This window comes from Protopterus annectens, chromosome 9.part0 (genome assembly GCF_019279795.1).
Source record: "Protopterus annectens isolate FY-2018-M chromosome 9.part0, PAN1.0, whole genome shotgun sequence".
In the NCBI taxonomy this organism is placed as follows: Eukaryota; Metazoa; Chordata; order Ceratodontiformes; family Protopteridae; genus Protopterus; species Protopterus annectens.
This window is the reverse complement of record NC_056743.1, coordinates 1,036,893,866-1,036,916,838: the sequence shown is the minus strand read 5'-3', so window position 1 is coordinate 1,036,916,838 and position 22,973 is coordinate 1,036,893,866. Positions and strand designations below refer to the sequence as shown.

Sequence of the window (22,973 nt, the reverse complement as noted above, 5' to 3'; positions counted from 1 at the left end):
AGTAAATCCACATAGTAGACAGACGACATGAAAAAGACAGGCCCCTTCTTGAAAAACAAATACTGCTTCATAGACTTTGTCTGGCCTGTAAGAGCATAAATGACTTTACTATGACATCCATGAAGGTTGCAATTGGATTCAGAAGGGAGCTTAATTTAAAAACAAGAGAACCTTGGCATTGTGTGCTTAGTTCTAAATTCTGACAAAGAAACTTGAATAAGAAATCAATCGATGGTCAAAAGTTTTATATTGATAACCCTGCACATACTACATTTCCTATTTTTTGTAGCAATAAAAAGCTTGATCCATAAATTCCAGCCAATAAGAAGATTACAGGTATTCCTATGGATGGCATCAGACTTCCTGCAGTAGAAGAGAACCACTCTGTAGTCCAAAACTACACTTAGGTGCTTAGCCCTAGGGAGAATAGTAACTCAGTTTATTCATACCTCAGTGTTTTCAGATCACTGAATCTTGCAATTCCCATTAAAAGTGTGCTGTGACCTTGTAGTTCCAAGACTGACTTCATATAATTCAGCTTAGTGTCATCATAGATTTACAGTTTTGTTGGTATTGCTCATTTATTGCATGTTTAATATTTTAAAGATAGTGCCCATTACACACATCTCATAACATTGCTCAATAGGAACCATTCATTAATATTTGGTATAATGAATGTCTAAAAAATGTAAGTTAAATAATTAAGAAAACTATATTGCCTGTGTCTTGTTATATTCATATTTTCCTCAACCTGTTTGATGGTAAGGCTGATTTAAATTGAACTGCATTTTGACAGCACTCTGAATAACATTTTATTGCCCGGATTTCATCTAACATCTCTGGCCTGATTTATTCTCTTTAACAACTATAGCATTACAAGGGAAACATACTTATGAGCATTAATTGCCCAGCAATCACATTTAATTTAATTTAAAGAAGGCTCATAATAAGCTTCCTTAAATAATTTTTTTCTAATGTAAAAATCGTGTTACTTCTATAGATATGAAGATGAAATTAACAGTCGCACTACTGCAGAAAACGAGTTTGTGACATTAAAAAAAGTAAGTAAAGCTTGTTATCAGGATCTCCCTGACTCTTACGTGTTATAGATTATTAATGAGAACCAAAGATGGGACTGCAAAACATATCATAAAATATATCATATCAGTGCTTGGCATTTGAGCTTTTGATTTATTGTAGCCTGGAATATTCACCTTGTTTTTATATTGAAGCATTAGTTGTATTACCAACTGTTACACTGTGACAATTGTTTAAGAAGTTGAATGCATTCATCTTTCTTAGCATCTAACAATAAACACTATCATAAAACTGATAACTTGTACTCAAAATGATTTTTGTGTACATTATGAATACTACAGGATGAAAAAGCTACTTAGTAATCACTTGTGCATTTTTTCTGCTATTACAAAGTCCTAACAAAATTGCATTGTCTGTTTTTAGGATGTAGATGCTGCTTTTATGCAAAAGTGTGGACTGGATGCTAAAATAAGTGCCTTAGAAGAGGAAATTGCCTTCTTAAAAGAACTACATAATGCGGTAATATTTCACATCAGTACCTCAATGAAATTCTTGTGTGCACCATATTTTTTAGCCTAAAACTCTTAAGATGCAGTCTCAAGCAGATAGCAAATATTTAAAAATCATGTTGTAAGATACAACAAATGTAGTATTGTAATTCTATAATATTAATTATTAAATACTATCAGAAAGCATATTACCTAATTTAGTAAACTGTCAAAGGCAGCATACAATCATCTTTTTCATTTAACAATCCATGTTGACAGTCACCAGTTGTTTTCAAATTATCATTTTCAAAAATTCTTCAAGATTTTATGACTGTCATTTCGTTTCAGCAGCTATTATTAACTCAGTTTGGAAATATGTCTTAGATACAGACAATATTTAAAATGTGTGATAATGTAGAGTTTTATGTGCTACCCACTGAGTCATTTCTATCAATTTATCTTTCTTGTAACACATGCATGATCTTACATAATGCAAACTTGTACACTGCTACCTAAACAAACAAAAGTATTTCATTGTATTACAGATACCTGAAACACTTTTCAGGAAGTACTAATTCAGCCATATAATTCTGTTTCTAAAATATATTAAGATACAGGAAGGACAATCAGTTGTATTCACTGAACATTATAAACTAAAGGTTGGAGGAGGCAACTGTCGTAATTAAATGATTTTTATACTTCCCAGGAATTGGCACAGATGAACACATGTGTGAAAGATATCACTGCTATTATTGAAATGGACAACAGAAGAGACTTTGACATGAAAGGTATGCTTGAAACTGTTAAGGCCCAGTATGATGACATGGTTAAGAACAGCAGAGCTGAAGCCGAAGCTTTTTATCAGTCCAAGGTAAGTCAAAATGTACAGGCCATTTGTTCATGAAGGAACATGGAATATTTATTGAGGCATTATATGCATTTGTTTGATATGATATAAATCCTTTAAAAACACAGTTTTCAAGTAGTTGAGAGTACTGTTACAGAGTGTGATGTAATGGGATGTACCCGATTATGGTATATTTCTGAAACAACATTGCAAGATTGCAATGAGTTAAAATACTAATGCACAAATGTGTGCAAAAGGATCTTATTTATTTTAGTCATTAATTCATTTATCTTACATTGAAATTCCATTTTAATGATGAGAAAACAAAACTATTCTTTTTTTTTTCTTTTACAAATAGTCTCCTTCCTTTTCTCTCTCTGTCTATTTACATACAGATCTACTATAAAATTCACAGGGACTGTCATGCCACAAAACATCACAAGGCAAGTTCACTGACAGTCAGCAGCCATAGTTCCCAAATTTCTGTAAAACCACAAAAAGAAAAACTTTCAAAGGGTATAGATCCAGGATCAAGTGCTGCCATGAATCCCATAATGGGGAAAGTCCATCAGAATGGTACTGAGGCACCCAACGTTGCAGACTGTCAGTCCAATCATCTGAGAATATTGTTTGTCGATCTGATTCTGCCAGAAAATGTGATATACATATATGTATATATATATATATATATATATATATATATATATATATATATATAGGTAGATGGATATAGATATAGTCATAGATATAAATATATGTCTCCAAACAGGGATCAGTGCTACGTGCTATTAGTAAATGAAGCATTCTCCACTTTTGTGCAATGATATAAAATCACAATTTGTAATCAGTTTTCTTTAATTTTAATACATGGCAATAGACACTAAAAGGGGTACTCTGAATCATAAGATTATCTGTTGTTTCTCCTTGAAATTGTTGAATTATAATTGCTGAACTTGTCAGCATGGGAAGTCAATTGAGTTCTGTCTCCATCTAAGACAGGTCTATATTACTTTGTTGAAAGCTTAATTGAGTGAATCACTAATCGTAGAACTCAAATCAGCAAAAGCTCAATTAAGCGAAAGACTGTTCCAGCCAAATATTTCCTAGGGAAAAAAACTAGTAGGCCAACTACCAACCACAACAAATACAACAAAATTTAAAACCCCGCAAAGTTTGGGGGCTTCTCCCCTCACCCCACCATCTATATATACCAACTCTGAGATTACACTAAAGTGGAGAAAAGGGCAAATCCTTCACGATGGCCAACCACATCCTTTCCCTAGGAAATTTTTCACTGAAACGAACATGCACTTAATTGAGCTTTCACTGAATAGGGTACTATGAATAGCAATTCGCTCAATTGAGTGTTTGATGAAGTGATATAGACCCTCTAAGACAGCTAATAAAATATATTAGAACAGCAGAAGTGCTTTTTAACTATTTATAAGAATGTTTAACAGCATTTTTGAATTGTCATTTGAACCACTGTCTGATGATTTGCAAAAATGAGCCCTTGAAACAAAGATTCAATGTTCTGCATAAAATATATGTGTAATGTTTCAATTTATGCTCTTAAATTTGCACTGGACTTGCTATGACTTATCGAGTTCCTCTTCATTCAGTGTTTTTGATGCAGTTATACTTTCACCCTTTCAACTATCCACTTTCTGAAGTAAAATAAATTCATGAGTAAAAATCATGCCATAGCGTGTCATTATGGAAAAAAATGATTTTTTTATTAGAAGGTGGGTACAGCTGGTAGCTGTAGAAATTACAGCTAAATAGTATTACTTACAATAAATAAATGAATATATTAAAAAAATAGTAGTATTACTTGAATAATCACTGTGTCAGTTGTACGAGTTACAAAATATTTTTGTCTTTTATGATAATTTTTCCCTGTCTTCCTTTTTTTCAAATGAAGCATATACATTTCAATAATAAAAATGTGTGGTGACTATCGTGTTTATAACTCACCCCCCTTTCATTTTTTTGGAGATAATGAGTGAAGAGTAGCTGTGATGTCTTTGTAAGGATTTGGCAGTCCCCACTAGATCTCTGCATGTTCAGTCCTGGGTGCAATGTGTCCAGTTGTCAGGAATTAATTCTTGGTTCCTTGCATGTATAAGGAACCACATAGACCAGTACCAGCATTTGCATCTGCAAGTTACTGTATATAAACATCTTTACCTGGAGCATGCATCAGCTCTTCCTGAAGATGTCCATTTAATCCTAACCCACTCTAACGGCCTTCCTGTGACCTCTTAACTAAGCATTGGTACAATGCCCACATGCCAGCAGACCAGAAACAAAGCACACATGCTGATAGTGTTGATTTTCTCCAAGTCCTTTCTTTTCTTTGTCATAAGTTAGGAAGACGGCAATTGCTGATGTGGGTTCAGTTTTCTTCCTAATTGATACATGTAAGGCAATCAATGTTGGGTATAGCTGAATAACGGACATCAGCTGTTAATCATTTTAAATACCAAACATTACCTTATCAGGTCAGTAAATATAAAACAGTAATAGAATTATGACTAAGAAAATATTAACTAATGCATGTAGGTGCATCACTATTTATTTAGATAGGCAATCAGTCATCCATTCTTTTTTGTAAGCACTTCACTAAGACTGTCAGTTTTGATAACTTTGCAACATCATAGTCAGTTAGATGCAGTTTAACATCATGTGTAACATAACAGCTCTGTATAGATATGTGCAACAATACTGGTTCAATAATGAAACTAATACAGAAATCCATACATTTTCCTGATTAAGTGAAATTTGATGACTGACAATTCCCCATAACTATTTAGTCCAGTAAAAGTTGGCAATGTTTGAAATTTGGCTGGAAAGTTTTGGAAATAATTGAGGAATGCAGCTGTTTCCATTCAGATATTTTTTTTACACCAGGTGTAGTAGATATTAATATTAAATGCTGGATATTCCTAATGAGTTTTGTGTGCATTAAACTCACTGAAAATACAGTGTCACTCCACTGTATATAGCTTCTCAAGTGCTTAATTCATCTTTTGTGAGGACATAATCATTTTGAGCGATGAGACCTAGAAAAATATTTTACAACAAGCATGATATTTCACAAGCACTACTTTCAGATATCATTTATTTTATACATTTCAGTATGAAGAGCTGGTAAACAGTACAAACCAGTATGAAAATGACATACGCAACACCAAGACAGAAATAGCAGAACTGAACAGGAATATAACAAGACTCAGGAATGAAATTGAGAGTCTCAAGCGCCAGGTACGGAATCATAGATATTGCTTCCAGCTGGAAAGATATTGATGGATAAAAAGAAGTGTTTTGATATGTGATCAGCTGTATATTGTGATCTAATTTCTTTTTCTTTACATTTTTAAAAACGGTTACAGTTCAATAAACAGGTGTACAGGAATAACTATGGCTTAAGAAAAACAAATAAGTCCCCCAATATGGTCCATGCATTAGCAGTTAGAAGTCTCAATTTGGTCACTAAATAGAAGACATCCTTATATTAACAGAGTGAAACAGCATATATTGTCTGAAATGCATATTGTCATTTTATTATTTCATTACTTTAAGAATGGAAACAACTTTTTCATATCATTTGCAGTTTTACAAAACACAAAAAAATGAAGGCACTTCTAAAATCATATAATTTCATGTAGTGGACATGAAAAAAAAATGAAATAACATAAATCACCATAAGATGCAAAGCAAAACATTTGACATTTGGGATGACTCTAATATAACACAAGCATTTCAAATTTGCACACAATTATTTAGCTTAAAGTACTAGCAGAACAAGTACAATTTTTGTAGACAAGATTCTTGTAGTGGATATGTAGTATCATGCAGCTGGCACAGAAATTTAAGACTGTCAGCTGCAGCTTCTGTGGTGCAGGGCTTGATTCCCACAGCCCTCATGTGCCTGTTGTGAACTTGAGCAAGCTGCTCCCAGGTTGCCTCTGAAAAAGGACTCTGTGTCCAATGTACCTACCTGGTTAACAAGTTGGTATTATTACTAGTAGAACAAATGGTCATACTCACAATTGTCCTCATCTACTGTTGGTTAAGAAAGAGCTGATTAGTGACTGACCATGCACTCAATTGATAAGGCATATATACTGTATGACCTAAGTGTCACAGCCATTAAGGGACAAAACATTCCTTGGACACTGATACGTTTCAAAGAATTGCCAGTAGTATGAGGTAATAATTTAAACATTTTTCATAATTTACTTATTGCTGGCTTAACTATGTGCTATGAATTCCCTTTTATAATGCATGCCCATTTGCAAAGATGTTTATCCATACATAATATAAAATAAAATATCAAAAAGTGAGACTATTTTTCTGTAATGATAATCTAACCAATAATCATAATATGTGTTGACCCCCAAAATTTTCAAGGGCATATTAAATAAGTAAAATATTATTAACAAAAACATGCTACTTTAACTGCTTGTTATACTATATTTCTGTAATTAATACCAATCTTTAAGGGAGATCTTGATTTAAAAGCATGCATTCTATTTGACCCCTCTAAAGATCTCCCTACATGCTTGAGGCTCAAATTGCATGTTTGTAGTAGTGTGCATTACGACTTAAAAATGATTGAGTTATTGTTGAAAGAATCTTCCTTTTTTAAAGCAACAAGAAAGTATAGTTTATTCCATATTGTAATCCATTAACTTTTTTTTACTTGTTCTTCTACCTAAACAAATGTGTCCCTCTACTTTAATGGCCGTAATTGCATCAGCTATATGCATTTATCCAAGTTCTGAAATGTTAGCAACGGATGTCATTGACTATATTTAGTGCAATGTACATTAAAAAGCCATGACAAGACACATTTATAACTAGAACAACAGGTGAAAAGGATTTTAACCTGCTGATTTAAAAGAAATAGACATTAAGATTCCATAGGAGCTAACAATTCAAACTCACAAGTATGCCAGTAATTTCATTTGTTCAGTTTCTAAAACATGCATTCACCCTATAACCAAGACAGTGTGAGGTTCGAGTTAGTTAATATAGCATGCATTGTTATGGTAACATAGTCCCCATACAAGTACATTTCAATTTTATAGGTTCATAGGTAGGTACTAGGCTATTGGCCCTAGGGCCTATATAAGCCTAGCCAAATGGTACCCTGGCTTTTGCCACCCAAGAAAATTATTTTCCTGTGCCCCTGTCAAGCATAGCCACAGAAGTAATCCCCGGGGTGAATTTCCTATCTCCCATCCCATCATCAAGATTTTTCTTGAAGAGTGCTAATGAGGAGCTTTGTTTGCTATAGATAGGTAGCTTGTTCCAGAGTATGGGAAGTCTCTGGGACAGGAATCTATCCCTCCAGCATGTTCTGTTTATTGTGGTGACAAGGTTTAGGTCCCTAGAGCATGTAGCTCAGAGGGATTGGGATTTCTTTAAGTGGAGCATGTCCAACAGCTTTGGGTTTGACATAGCTTTGTATGTTAGGCAGAGATCGCCTCTGAGTAGGCAATATGCGACAGAGTAAAGCTGGAGTTTTTTGAGATAGTCTGCATAGGGCATCTGTTTGAGGCCTGTGATCCTCTTTGTGAGGTATTTCTGTGGCCTTTTCAGTTGTTGTAGATGTCTTCTGAGCAACATACCAAAAGGGGCATTGTACTCTATAATGGGTCTAATGAGTGATGAGTAGAGGGGAACAATTACCTCTTTTTTCCTGGATGAAAAACCTTTTGTGATGAGGTGTGCCACATAGAAGGATTTCCTGACTATTGTGACAATGTGATTATCAAAGGAGAGACTACTGTCCACCGGTGTCCCAAGGTCTCTTATCACACTTTAGGTGTTAAGTAGACTAACCCCTATGTGGTAGTTCATGGGTACAGAGTTTTTACCAAAAGGGATGACAATGCACTTTTTTGGCACTGAGCTTGAGGCCATGGCTTTGACACTAGGCATCTGTCTCAGTGAAGCCCTTTTGTAGGATGTCCACATCATTAGGAGTTTTGATTATGGCTCCTAGTTTTCAGTCATCTGCGAACTTTGTTAGCCAAAGACCATCTGTGTTAGCCTGTACTTCAGAGAAGTAGATACCAAACAGGAGAGGATATAGGACTGAACCCTGTGGTACTCCATTTGTCACTAGTTTGAAGTTGGATTTAGAGTCTGCTACTTTCACAGTGTGCATTCTGTCAGTAAGCCATTTGGCAACCCATCTTGTGACATAGGGATTTATACCTAGTTTAGTGAGTTTATCTATAATTCTAGAGTGGGGGGTGGTGTCAAAAGCCTTGGTGAGATCTAGATAGGCTGTGTGAACCACCTTGCCCTCATCTACGGCTTTGGTGACCACTTCAAAGAAGTCTATCAGGTTTAGGAGACATGATCTGCCTTTTACAAACTTGAACTGGGTAGGGTCCAGAGTATGGAGATTAACAATGTCATTGTTTATAAGTTCCATGATGATACGTTCCATAGTCTCGCAGACCAGGCTTGTCAGGCTAATGAGGTGGTAGTACCCTGGGTCCGTGGTGTGCTCCCCCTTTGTGGAGTGGGATAACCATTGCTGTGCACCATTCAGTGGGCACAAAGCCTGAGGTGAGGCTATGGTTGAACATGGTACTTAGGTAGGGTGCCAGTTTGTTCTGTAGTTCATGTAGAACACAGCCTAGGATGTTGTCAGGTCCCATCGATGCTGTGTTCTTGGCTTTGAAGAGCGTGTTTTTTACCTGTGCAGCCATGATTACAGGAACTTTGCATTCTTCCTGGATAGAGATGGGCCCTTTAGAGGATGAGAGAGAGGTAAAGTTAGCACTGAACCTATCTGCCAGGATGTTGGCAATATCAGTTGGTTCTGTATATTTAGTGCCATTGTGCTGTAATTCAGAGCAAATCTGAGTGTTGCCACTGAGATTCTTGATATAGCTATAGAATGATTTGTGGTTGTCTTTAGAATCAGTGGCAATTTTGTTTTCATAGCTAGCTTTGGAGGATTTTATGAGGGATCTCAGCTTCTTATTGAGGCTGACCACGGATTTCCTCCAATCATGGGATTTTACTCTTTTTTGCAACAGTTTCTTTCTTCTGTTGTAGAATTTGTTTACGGCAGGGGACGACCAGATTGGTTTCCTTTTTTTGGAGGATAGCATCTTGCTTCTGTTAGGGATTGCATGATCCATGCACTTGTGTAAGTGCTTATAAAGTGCATTTGTATAAGATTCAGCAGTCGTACCTCTATTATATTTCATTTAAACTTTCTTTACTCTGTGTTCATAAAACTGAACATTCTGCAGTTATAATGGTTTGCAAAGTAAAACCATGTTTTCCAAAAACTTGATAATAATAAGAAATGGGATGTGTATGTATGTATATATATATATATATATATATATATATATATATATATATATATATATATGTGTATATAGATATATAAATAGATATATATATATATATATATATATATATATATATATATATATATATATATATATATATACCTGACTCTGACTTCATTGGTACGACAAGAGAGACAAACAGCTGGAATTGAGAGCAGAAAGAAGAAGAAGAGAAGAAGACTGACGAAAATCAAGAAACATCGATAATGTGCAGAAGACTAATGACGGACACGACGGATGACAACACATGCGCCGATGGGGAAAGGCTGTGTGTGCTGTGTGTGTGAGACGGGCAGTGAGCAGGAGGGGAGTGGGTGCGTGTGTGAGATTGACGGTCTGTGGGGATAGGGTGGGGTTAGTTAGTTAGTGGGTTAGGTGGGGGGTGGGTGGAGTTAGGCGTTGGGGTTAGGGGAGGAGTGGAGTAAGTGAGTTCGAGTTAGGGGGGGGTTAAGGGAGTTGGTTAGGGGAGTTAGGGTTAGGGTTAGAGTTAGGTTAGGAGGGGCAGGTGAGGGTGCGGTTAGGTACGTGTGGAGGTAGGGGTAAGGTTGGGTTGTGGGCTTGTAAGGATTTTGGTGTGTGGGTGTGTTTGTGTGTGGGTTGTGGGTGGATGTGTTTTGTGTGTGGGTGTGTTTGTGTTGTGGTGTTTTGTGGATGTGTTTTGTTTTTTGTGTGGTTATTGTTTATGTCGTGTGTCGTTGTTATGTTTGTTTTCGCGTGTGTTGTTCTATGTATGTCGGTTATGTGGTTGTCGTGTTTGTTCGGTGTGCCTATGTCAGGTAGAACCATATATATATATATATGGGTCCTTGTTGTTTTGTCGACAGTACAGTTCAGCATACTTTATAAACCCCTTCTGCTAAATAAAATTTCAGTTGTTTCCAACTGATGTTGCAGCAATCTACCTTCTTTATTTGTTTACACATGTATTCACTTAATGACAGTTACTTAAATAACAGGTGCCCTAATAAATGAATATACCCACAGTGGTCTCATTGAATGTGCAGAACAAGTATAACCTCTGACTTGATGTTGTCAGTCTTCACTCATTCCATGACTGTGAGCACAGTTCCAAGCCTCGGAACTGACTTGGCCATTTACTTCAGCTCGTGCCCTCCAAACTCTTGAACTAGGCTCTACCCATAATGCTTCTCTGTAAATTATCTTAGATCTCATTTGCTATTTCGTTTGTCAGATGCATTTCTGCTGCTCTCGAGCTTTGGCTATATTTCAGTGAGTTTTCTTGAAAATTTTACTTCAAATTTCACTTTCATGTTATTTACTTTATTAGTGTATTTCTTTTCTATCCACTCCTCTCTACAGTTTTATGTATGCGTGAGTGTCTTTATCATTTACTTTTCTTCTACCATTGGTAGTTTTCTGTCAAAGTACCATTGTTGGTACTCATTCTTTTCCCCTAGTTGGTATTTCTATTCCTTTAATCCTATCAAAAAAACAAACAAACAAAAAACCCTTTCTTCTCTCACTGTATGACTGTGTGACTGAAATGGAAGGGAAAGCTGATTCACCTGTTAAATCTAAGGGCGCCTCAGGTTTTAAGAGTTGAGTGAAGTGTCAGGGCAAAATGTCTAATTCAGATGCACATACTTTATGTATTTACTGCCGAGGGAAAGTTAATTTACAGGAGAGTTGCTCGATTTGTCATGTTGCTTCTATGACAACTCTCACAGAACGTAAAAACAAATTAGTCTTAAAAGGGCTTCTCAAATTGGAATTTGACAAGGCCATTTCTGGGTCAAAGACTGAAGCCAGTTCATCTTCATCCTCTTCAGCCTCTTCTAGGAAGTGTTTTTCCTTTGGTTCCCAGTGTTTTAGAACTGATAAAGAAGGCAGCAAAACATTCCTTGGTGCCGACCACTTCCTCTGCACCAAATTCAGGACTTTGCACCAAACTTCTCGATTCCTCAGAATCGACATTGGCTTCCATGAGTCCATCAGCACCAGAGAAACCAAAATTGATTTTGGTACCTAGAAATAAGGTACTCTCCATTATTAATCCTCATATAGACAAACCACCTAGCCCCTTCTTCGATGTCAGACCCCCTAGGTCTCCATCTACAACATCAGTTCAATCCACTAAGAGTCTCTCTGAGGCTGACATCATGAGACTGGTGGATCAGCTTCTAGGGGTGAGGGGATTGTCTTTGGTTCTTAGCCAACCTGACATCAGAACCTTTTCGTCTATGACACCACTATTTCCTCCTCCAACTCCTATTAAGACTTTGGAGCCCTCAGTTCCAACACTCTTGGCACTGGCTGCCTTGTTTCCAGTAGCAACTTTGTCTCTAGCACACCAAGAGCCACCTTGAGTTCCTCCAGCCCTTCGGCACTGGAGGTATCCTGGGGTTGATCTTCCCTGGTTGGATCCAAGGTGCATGGACTGATTTTTTTAACTTTGGAGCCATCCATGTCCCCTGGTGCATAGGCCTTTGTAGGATCAACCCAGGCTTCTGTTTCTGCGGCCACCTCCTTGGTACGGGGTGTGATCCCAGTTCTGAAGGAGTCTGTTTTGGTTCTGAGCTCCCATTCCTCTATGGGGGGTCAGCCTTCTGAATAATGGAGAATACTTTGTCCATTTGGGACTCACAGTCTTTGCCATCCCTGTTGGGACAAATTTCCACATCTCCTCGACCTGAGCTGCCATTCATCTCATCCCCAAGACAGAGGGGATAAAAGACCCAGAAAAGAACCACTTTGGTGGCTTCTTCTTCGGACACTTCCCTGGAACATTGCCCTGAAGAAGCACCTGCAAAGAAGAAGTGCAAGAGGAAGCACTTAAACTGCCTGGAGGACACTTTCACCAAAGATACAAATTTTCATGAAGGGGAAGGTTCTGCCAGGTCACCACCTGATGATGTTTCCTTTGGCAACATCCTAGAAATTCTGAAACAGACAGGTGGCTGGTATTCCATCCAACCTTCCTTGGAGGAGTCAGTATACCTGGAGGCTTTTCATGCCCAGCCCTCTACCTTTTGGATCTCTCCACCTGCTGATGATCTTATTAAAATTATTGCTCAGCAGATGTGGAAGATGCCTGACTCCATTAAGCCAATCCCCAAGAGGCCTGATCAAATCCTCTCAGCCCCTAAGGATGAGCCACATTGTTCCAAAGGTATACCCACTGATGGCATGGTGATAGCGGTAGCCATGAAGAAGGAACTTGCTGAGGAAAGTACAACTATTCATCCTCCTAACAAGGAGTCTAGGACTTTGGAAAAGTTTGGGAAGCATGTTTATGCTTCAATGACCTTTGTTGTCAGGTCCTTGAATTATATGGTACACTTTACAAGGTTACAGAGGGATCTGATTAAGGAGCTCTCAGACACCCTCTCAGGATCAGTGACTGAAGGGGTACAGGACAAAGTTACCTCTCAGCTAGCAACCCTTGATGCAATTTCTAACTTGTCCATGAGGCTGATTGCTCACACAGTTGAAGGGATGACTAGAGCAGTAGGTTCAGGCATAGCCATTAGAAGGCACTCCTGGATGCGCTTGTGGCTTGTGTGACTTTGCAGAGCCATTTAAAGTATTATTCATCAATGCTCCATTTGACAGATCTGCCCTTTTTGTTCCCAAGGTAAAAGACACACTAGCCAGATGTGAAAAAGATGGTAAGACCCTTTCTGCTATAGGCGTATGTTCTTCTACTCCTCAATGGCCTTACTCTAGGAACCAGAGAAGTGGGAGACTATGGTTTAAAAAATCCAAAAGGCCTTTCCAGGATTCACGTGGCAAGGACTTTCCCTGAGGCAGAGGGAGAAGTAATCGAAGTCACTGCCCCAGAGGCAGAAATATACCCAAAAACCAGGAGTCCAGAGAATCTTTCTCTGGTACTTCCTATGAGCACCCCTGAGCAAGGGCCCAATTGGCCTCCTCTGGAGGCAATCAAAGGCGACTTTCTCTGCACCAATCTGCCCGGCAACTATTAACTATGGACAAATGGGTGCAGAGAATAATATCCAGAGGTTATGAAATCTCACCTTCATTACCCCTAATCACGCAAAAAAAACCTCCCGGATGTCCCACCTGGTCATAGGGAAGCAGCAGTCCCAGAAATTCAAAAATTGCTCAACAAAAGAGTCATCCAAAAAGTCCCACCAGACCAAACAGGATCCGAGTTTACTTATGGTTCTTTTTAGTGCCTAAAAAACAGGGTACTGGAGACCCATCTTGGATTTCAGCCAATTCAGCAAGGCAGTTCAGTGAACCAAATTCTGGATGGTCTTGGTACAGTCAATACATGCTTCCATTCTTGGAAAAAGGCAATTGGGTGTGCACTATAGACCTCCAGGATGTGTATTACCATATACAAATGGACAAATGTTCTAGGAGGTTCCTGCACTTCCAGCTGGGAGCCAGTCATTTTCAATTCAGAGCATTGCCTTTTGGACTCACCATGGCCCCCAGGGTGTTCACCAAATGCATGACAGTGGTTGCAGCTCATCTCATACTGCAGAGTTTTCGGGTTTTTCCATACCTTGATGACTAGCTCCTCACTGCTACCACCAGGCGTCAATTAGAACAGGTAAGAGATTACACTCTGCACCTCTGTGCATCTCTAGGCATAACAATAAATTTAGAAAAGTCAAGCTTACAACCTTCTCAGCAGTTAGAATGAATTGGAGCCCGCTTAGACACTGTTACAGGAACTGCTTCTTGACCTTCAGAGAGACTACAGTGCATTATATCCCAAGTCAGACAAATTCTAAGAAACAAAAGAGTTCCAGCAAAATTAGTCCTAAAAGTGTTAGGCTCAATGGCAGTGGCAATGACTCTTGTCCCCTTAGCAAGATATCACATGCGAATCCTGCAATGGTTACAGGCATCCCAGTGGTCTCTGATGCACCAGCCAATGTCTTACGTAATTGTGGTTACAAATCGCTGCAAACAAGATCTTACGTGGTGGCCCCACACATTTGTGGGAGCTCCAACATGATAGCTGACAAGCTGAGCAGAACTATTCTTATGCCTCATAAGTTGTCTCTCAATCCTCTAGTGGTGAACAAGATTTTTCAGTACTGGGGTGAATCTTGCTATGATCTTTTTGTCTCACCTCTGAACACCAAGTGCAGAAGTTACTTTATCCTAATCCCCCGTCTCTGGGAGTCACCCAAAGATGCTATTCTCTATGATTGCCCTCCCCCAGTCTTCTCTGTGCCTTTTCCCCAGCTCCCCTGATATTTCAGTTTCTAAAGAAAGCCAAGACAATGGAAAACTCAGTAATCCTCATTGCTCACTTATGGCCTCGACAGGTTTGGTTTCCCTTCCTCTGGCCTCATCTTCTTTGGAAACCATGGATTTTGGACCCAATTCCAGATCTGCTGTCTCATCTGGAAGGCAATGTTCATCTGAATCTCCAGCATCTCAAGCTCACTGCATGGCTTCTCCAATTCCTATGGTTGCCAGGCATCCTTCCCTTCCCTCTCCTGTTTGACAAATTATTGAGGCTCATCATAAACCTTCAACTAGGAAATTTTATCAAAGTAAATGGGAAAAAATGTGTGAACTGGGCCCTTAACAATGAGCTTGATCCGTATTCAAACCTTGTTCATAAGATTTTGGATTTCTTAGCTAATGTGTATCAATCTGGTGCCTCTGCATCAACAATTAAAGTTCATCTAGCAGCAATCTTGGACTTTCATATTTGATTTGATGGCTCATCTCTAATGTCACAGAAACTTTGTAAAGCATTTTTAAAGGGACTCCTGATATTAAGACTTCCATTTAAAGAACATATTCCTCCTTGGGATCTAACATTAGTCCTACAGTCCCTTACTTTGTCTCACTTTGAACCATCAGTGAGTTGTGAGTTAAAGTTTTTGTCTTGGAAAACTTTATTTTTCTTGGCTATTACATCTGCCAGAAGAGTATCTGAATGTCAGGCCTTATCCTGCAAACCTCCCTACTTAATATTTCACAAGGATATGGTTGCCCTTAGGACCAGTCCATCCTTTTTACCAAAGGTATTTTCAGAATCTAAACTAAATCAGACACTTCCATTGCCAGTCTTCTTCCCTAATTTTACCAATAAAGGGGAGTATTCCCTTCATTTATTAGATGTCCACAGACAGTTATGTCTTTACCTTCACAGAACAAAGGATTTCAGAAAGTCTGACCAATTATTTGTTGCCTTTTCCTCTCTGTCTTTAGGTAATCCTGTTTCAAAGGTTACCTTGGCAAAATGGCTTAGAGACTGTATTACTTTTATCTGTCAGTCAAAAGGGCTCCAACTTCCACGCCCAGATAAAGCCAATTCAATTACAGTTGTGGCAATTCTGCAGTTTTTCATGCCAGAGCATCATTGGATGATATTTGTGCAGTGGCCACTTTGTCTTCCCCACATACCTTTATCATTCATTACAAATTGGATCAAGTCTCAAGGGGATGGACATCATTTGGCTCGATGGTGCTTAGGAATATTCATCCGTGAGACCTCCCAAGACTAAAGTAGCTGGGGACTCTGTCCCACAGTCAAGGAGTGAGTGAAGATTGACAACATTGGATAAAGAAGTTATGTCTTACCATAATGTTCCATCTGTGTTGTCAATCTTCACTAATCTTTGACATCCCCCTCCAACCCCCATAATGAGACTTTTAGTGGATTGAATTGTCCCAGAACTGGCTTTATTGTAGTGACAGATATCTGGTCTCTAATTATATTCTTACTTCTTATCTGCCATTAATTTAGGCAAACTTGATCTGAGTTAATTTACAGAGGAGCATTATGGTTAGAGTCTGGCTCGAGAGTTTGGAGGGCGCAAGCTGAAGTAAAAGGTCGAGTCGGTTCCACAGCTCAAAACTGAGCTGACAGTCAAGGATTAATGAAGATCAATAATGCAGATGGAATGTTATGTTAAGTCATAACTTCTTTTTATATACTGTTGTTTAAGTTAAGCAAAAAGTTAAATGCACTTGGAAAGACGAGTGGCACAGTTGCTGCATTATTCACTTATATCTTTTAATTCTTAACTTATTGAATCCAAGCTTCCACTAAGTTTAAATGGTTTCCCAGATATTAAAGCAAGACTGATGGGAAAACTTGAAAAATCATTTGTGTTCACATTTGTTTATTAAATCAGAGGCACTGTACAAAATGCATGCCATATAAATAGATAATAACTGGACTTCATAATGTACATATTACAAATATTTTCATTTAGAACATGTCTCTACATAGAGTTGATGTATGCAATATTTTTGGCTATATAGGCCTTTAGCAAAATTAGTTTTATCTTTAGGGAAACCATGCAGCACAATCATATTTTCCAGTAAGGATAAATTAGTAAACAGAAAAAAACACCCCCACACTGATAAATTACATTGAATCTGAAAATAGATATGATATTCTTGAATACAGATGTAGACATGTAAAGAACAAAACTATAGTGCAAAATATGTCTTTAGCTTTTCAAACATAGGGTATCCCTGTCATACCTACCTTGCAGTTTTTCATCATAATAAGACATTATCAGTCTTATATGACACTGCAATGTTATTTGAATACAAAGCCCTAAAACAAATGAATGAATTATTTTAGATTAGATGGTCTATACTTCACAGGTAAGAACAACTACACATGTTCCTGAAGTCAGTAACAATGTCTCTGGTATTAATTTAGACAGATCTGTAACCTACAAGTAATCTTCAAATAACTTGATACTTCTAGAATAATTGTTGCTTAAGCCATATGAAATTCATATCCCCTTCATACATTGACTGTTCTAATTTTTTATTAGTAATGGTTGGAAATGCACTGTGTGCACCTTCGACATCTTCTTCACTGTTTTCTTATTGCGAAGCCATAGTAATATTTTGTTTGCAATGCTATAGCGAAAGTTGCTCCTAATTATTAAACAGGAATTCAAGGCTGCTGTTCATAGATTCTTGGTATAAAAGGCTTGTAAATTCATGATTTTCTCAATACTAACTTGCATTTTACAGAATGCCCATCTAGATGCTTCCATTGCTGAAGCAGAGGAACGTGGTGAAATGACTCTTAAGGATGCCAAGCTGAAGCTGACCAATCTTGAGGCTGCCCTACAGAAGGCCAGGGAGGACATGGCCCATCTGACACGTGACTACCAGGAACTGATGAACATTAAGCTGGCCTTAGATATGGAGATTGCTTGCTACAGGAAATTGCTGGAAGGAGAAGAGCAGAGGTATGCATTTTAAAACCAATCATTTTAAGATATTAAGCTGTGTGCACAATTTTGCATAGCTATCATACGCAGGCAATTTATCACACCTTCTACAAGATAGTTCAGAATACAATAATATTTGGCATTACTGACAGTGTTTCTCTAGAACCTTGGAATTTCTTATTTCTTAATTAAATGAGATGAATAATACAGGGAAGAATGGCTACACTCTCATCAGCTACACTTCTAAATTCCTTTGCTGAAGAACTACAAACAGTGTAAGTGGGTGGAACTGACCACTGCAATAGCAGCCCTAAACAACTGAAAATTTACACAGAAGTGGCATCACTATATTAGCTGTAATGCTGAATGAAGTATGGAGTTGAAGGAGCTCCTGTCTTCCACATAAGGACTTAATTATTTTGAATACGTTTTTGGATTCAGATTTCTCAGCCATTCCCATTGTTTAAGTATCATTTACACTTATAGTTACTTCAAAGAAGTACTCTTTGCACAGTTGTCCTAGAAATTAGCAGAATAACATAACTGTATTCCTATTAATTTTCACAAAGTTCGATGAATTTTAGAATTGCTTCTAGAAGCTCTCAGAATATGATTTATACTAAAATGTACTCTATTCATCATGGCACAGTAGCACAGCAGTTAGCATTACTGCTTCATAGTGCTATGGTCTTCAGTTTTGTCTTTAGTTGGGTCTCCTTCCATGCAGAATATGTACATCCTCCCTAGATCCACATTTTTTTTTGGGCTTGGTGATCAGTTTTCTTCCCACATGTACGTTAACTGTGTTTCTCCAACCTGGGAACAGATGAGTGTCTGTGTATGTGTGGGTATGTGTTTGTGCATGCATACACATGTGTGTGTGATAGAGAGATATGTGTGAGAGAGATGTCTGAGAATGAGCGAGTTTGAATTCTACAATATGTTGCCCCCCAGGTCAGAGGTATGGCCTCGACCTTCCACCCACTGTGTGCTGGCATAGTCTATGGTTTTCCCATGACTGTGAATTCTGTACCTCCAGTTGCCTGCCCCTTATGTTAATTTGACCACATAATCCCTTCCTTCTTTCATTGGCTAATATCAGTAAGCACAAAATTATCATTTTGTGAAGTCACTCCTTAAGCAATTTAAATTTGCTCCCTCAACAAGGTATTTTACAGAACCAGAATATAGAGTATCCAACCCATTCCAATCCACCTTGTGCTTGTGGAGGAGACAGAGCCTATCCACAGACAAGGTTGTCATATTTTCAGATGCCTGAAGAGGGACATACTAAATACGAAACAGATGAGGACAAACTAGGTCTACAATAATAAAAATAATTTTATTACTAAAATAAAGATTCCGTAATATAGAATTTTGGTTCTTTGTTTTGTTTTATATCATATTAATGTATTTCATATATATTAGTATGGTTTCCTGCAACATTAAGACCAAAGTCAGAAAACATTTTTTTCTTCTAAAGTATCAGTACATTTGCAAAGTTTTCTTGTTTTTTTTTTCCCACAGAACATCACTGCCCAAATTAAGAATGAAAACAAGGATGAGTGATAACCCTAGGCACAAGGAAAAGGCTGAATCCTGAATAAGTAACCAAACCATTGTATAACTTCCGTGCTCACTCACTCTCACACAGCATGCAAACCTATGGGCAAATTGGAGGCATGCCAGTTTTTCTACAGCATATCTTTTGGGATATGGATGGTGAGGAGATCACCTAGCAAAACCCCATACAAACACAGGGAAGTCATGTAAAATCTATACAGAAGCACTGCAATAAAGTATTGAACTAGAGAACAAAGTGCTATGAGGCAGCAAATCTAATTGCTGCACAGCTGTGCCTCCCTAACCTGTAGAACATAAATTAATAAGTTTTATTACAGTAGTCAAGCCTAATGGCCAACTAGGTGCACTGACTCATTTGCATAAGGCATATAAATGTTATCTGCTATATAGGCATCCAAAGATTTTTTAAACATTTCTACATTTTGTGACACACATCTTTATGTCAGAATATTATTCCAAAGAAATATCATTTTATTTATAATAAATGAAAAATTGAATTTAATATTACGTAATGGAATTTAAAATTTGAATTATTATGTCTTAAGTTCTTTTTATTCATTATTAAAAGGATAAATATTAAATATAGCCTGCAAAACAATATCAAGAAAAATACTGTAGGGCAATATTAGCTTACCATGATGGTATCTACAAATTATTGAATAAAGTTGTAGATACCTGCACATAGACATATAATCCAATGACCTAACAGAGCTTATTCTTTTTGTATACTTTCTTTGTACTTCAAGTTTTTGTCAATTGTCCCTGTGTGAGAACAGAAAAAAATGTTATTATATTCCAAAGTTGGTCTAATAAAAGATACAAATATTGCACTAAACATTTATTTTCTGTTGTAGTGAATGATTTCACAATACATTCCATCTTCCTTAAAGCTTTAGAACATATATTTTAATATGTTTATCAAATGTCGTTAGGACTTAACAGAATTCCCAAATCATTAGACTGTTGGATTACCTTTAATAAAACACTGGAAAAATACACTGAATGATTTATAAATCTAACTGTGAAGTATAATCAGTATTAAACTTCAAACCTAATAACATCATCTTTTCTGATAATTTATTCGTGTAAGCATTCACTGATTCACAATCATTATGATTTTGCATAAAACTGATTTTAAAATTGTCAGTATATTTACATTTACAAAACTCACTTTTTGGGCGACAGTTAACCAACTATATTAAAAGAGAAATGGTACAAAAACTGAACCTTCTGGAACACCTAATTTTATTGACAAAGAATCAGACAATGTTCCCTTGAATCTTATAGACTGCATACAATTCTTGAGCCATTCCATCATCCATCTAACAAGATAGCTATTTACTTGCAGTTCTTGCAAACATTTCTTAATTACCAAGAAAGGTAGACAATCAAATACCTTAGATAAACCAAGAAAAACAATTCATACAAACCAATCAAATTAACTAATGTAGATCTTCCCTTCATACATCCATGTTGTTCGATATCTATAAAAGATAAATCAGTACCCGTTATGCATAATAATTATGCTACACATCTTTCAAAATGCTTTCACAGAACGAAGTTAAACTTATGGGTCTATAATTTGCAATACAATCCCTTTCCCCCTTATTTAATATAGAAGCAATATGAGAGATCTGCCATTCTTTTGGCACATATCCTTGTTACACAATTTTTTTAAACATGATATCAAAAACCAGAAGTATACTAAGTCTTAAGTCTGGACCTTTGATGAAAACTTATTTATTTTTGATAACTTAAAAACGAAATCTCTCATAATGATTGGACATCCTTCCCTAACCTTCATTTCCTCTTAAGTTAATTGTGAGTCAGTAACTTCATCCCAGTTCAATGCAAAAAATGACTGAATTCATTAGATATAATCCAATGATCAGTTATAGCAAAATTGGGCCAGATTCAATAAAGTCTAGAAGTGTACAGTAAGTGAACATGATATTAATTCAAAAACATCCCTACAACATTTTTGTGCTCTCTAGTCACTCAGAAAGATTACACTAAGTGTACATGTAGTCAACACTTTGTGGTAACCCTTATGAATCCCTGTCAGTATTTGAAGCTGCAAGAAAATCTGTAGGAAAGCTAAAATTAGGAGGAAGAAGGTATGAGTTACGCCTGTATTATCTGTTCAATCAGAGCAGTGTACACTTAGTGTACACATAGTGTAGGCTTTATTGAATCCCAGGGATTATTTATTCTAAATGAGTTAGCTATAACAGAATTATTCCTCACTGAGTTAATATACCTATAAAATTCTTTTTTACTAGATGTATCATTAACTAATCTAAACACATATTTATTTCTTGCTTTCCTAATCTTTAGCTTTAAATTCATACATGTTTTATCATAGACTGTCTTATTCCTTATCATTAAATACATTTTATAGGAATTGAATGGTCATTTTTTCCTTTTCATGGGTCTATGCAACTCTTTATTCCACCACTGAGATAAAGTATTTTTAATTTTAGTTGACAAAATATCTGTTTAACTCTACCTATTAATAAATCTACAAGTGACTGATATATATTCTCCATGGGAAGGGTTTCAAATAATCCATCCCAATCTTCAGTTTGAACATTATGTATTAGTTAACTATAGTCAATTTTATTCAAATTATATTTTGAAACTTTAACCAGATTATATTTTTAAACAAAAAAAAAATCAAATGTCATTGCATTATGATCAGAAGATCCTAAAAGCATAATAGCCTCAATATTCTTAAAGAGGTCAGGATTATCTATTACAACATAATCCAGCAAATACTTCCCTCTAGTAATGTCCATGACTATTTGTGTCAAACCATTACCAAAAATCAAATTCATATATTTATTCTCAAAATATGTTTTCCTAGGCAGTTCAAGCCATAGTATTCCTGGATAATTAAAATCCCCTAATATTAGTATGCTCTAATGATCTATAGGACCCTCCAAAAGACTTAAATAATCAATATGAGCATTATTATCCATACTAGGTATTCTATAACATAAAATAATATAAAAAATAACACTACTCCTGATATCTTTAATTCAAACAATCATTCCATCTAATGTGGGTAGCAATTTAATTAATGTGGATAGAATAGAATAATAAATCTACAACATTACCCTGCCAAGATTGCCATTTTCTTGCAAACATTTATATTTTTCAAAAGTATCAGTATGAAAACATGTAGGATTCCAAGATCCTACTATTGCATGCTCATAACTGTTCAAATTATAGAATAGCAGAAGCTGTTGATATTAATCACAATGTAAGTAGGTCAACATGAAGAATTTTTCACTTATAATTTGCATTGAGCAGTAGTGAAGTTTGCCTTTCTGTACCCAGTACCTTATGGCTCTTATGTTGTACTGACCCATTTATCCTGCCTTTACTTCCCTTTGTCTGTAGATGTGATAGAGAGTAAGGCATCATGGGTAGCATTCAGAACTGTTGAGTTTAATTTTTG

At 36.8% G+C, this 22,973-nt stretch overlaps 1 protein-coding gene across 1 annotated transcript in view; it reads left to right on the top strand.

The window, feature by feature from the left end:
- Window positions 1–22,973, top strand: part of LOC122811776 (keratin, type II cytoskeletal cochleal-like) — a 41,958-nt gene that overhangs the window by 14,544 nt on the left and 4,441 nt on the right. Inside the window, exons 3-7 of the mRNA XM_044083834.1 lie at window positions 1,001–1,061; window positions 1,462–1,557; window positions 2,233–2,397; window positions 5,515–5,640; window positions 17,724–17,944. Coding sequence (XP_043939769.1) covers window positions 1,001–1,061; window positions 1,462–1,557; window positions 2,233–2,397; window positions 5,515–5,640; window positions 17,724–17,944 — 669 coding nt within the window. The remainder of the gene's footprint in view (window positions 1–1,000; window positions 1,062–1,461; window positions 1,558–2,232; window positions 2,398–5,514; window positions 5,641–17,723; window positions 17,945–22,973) is intronic.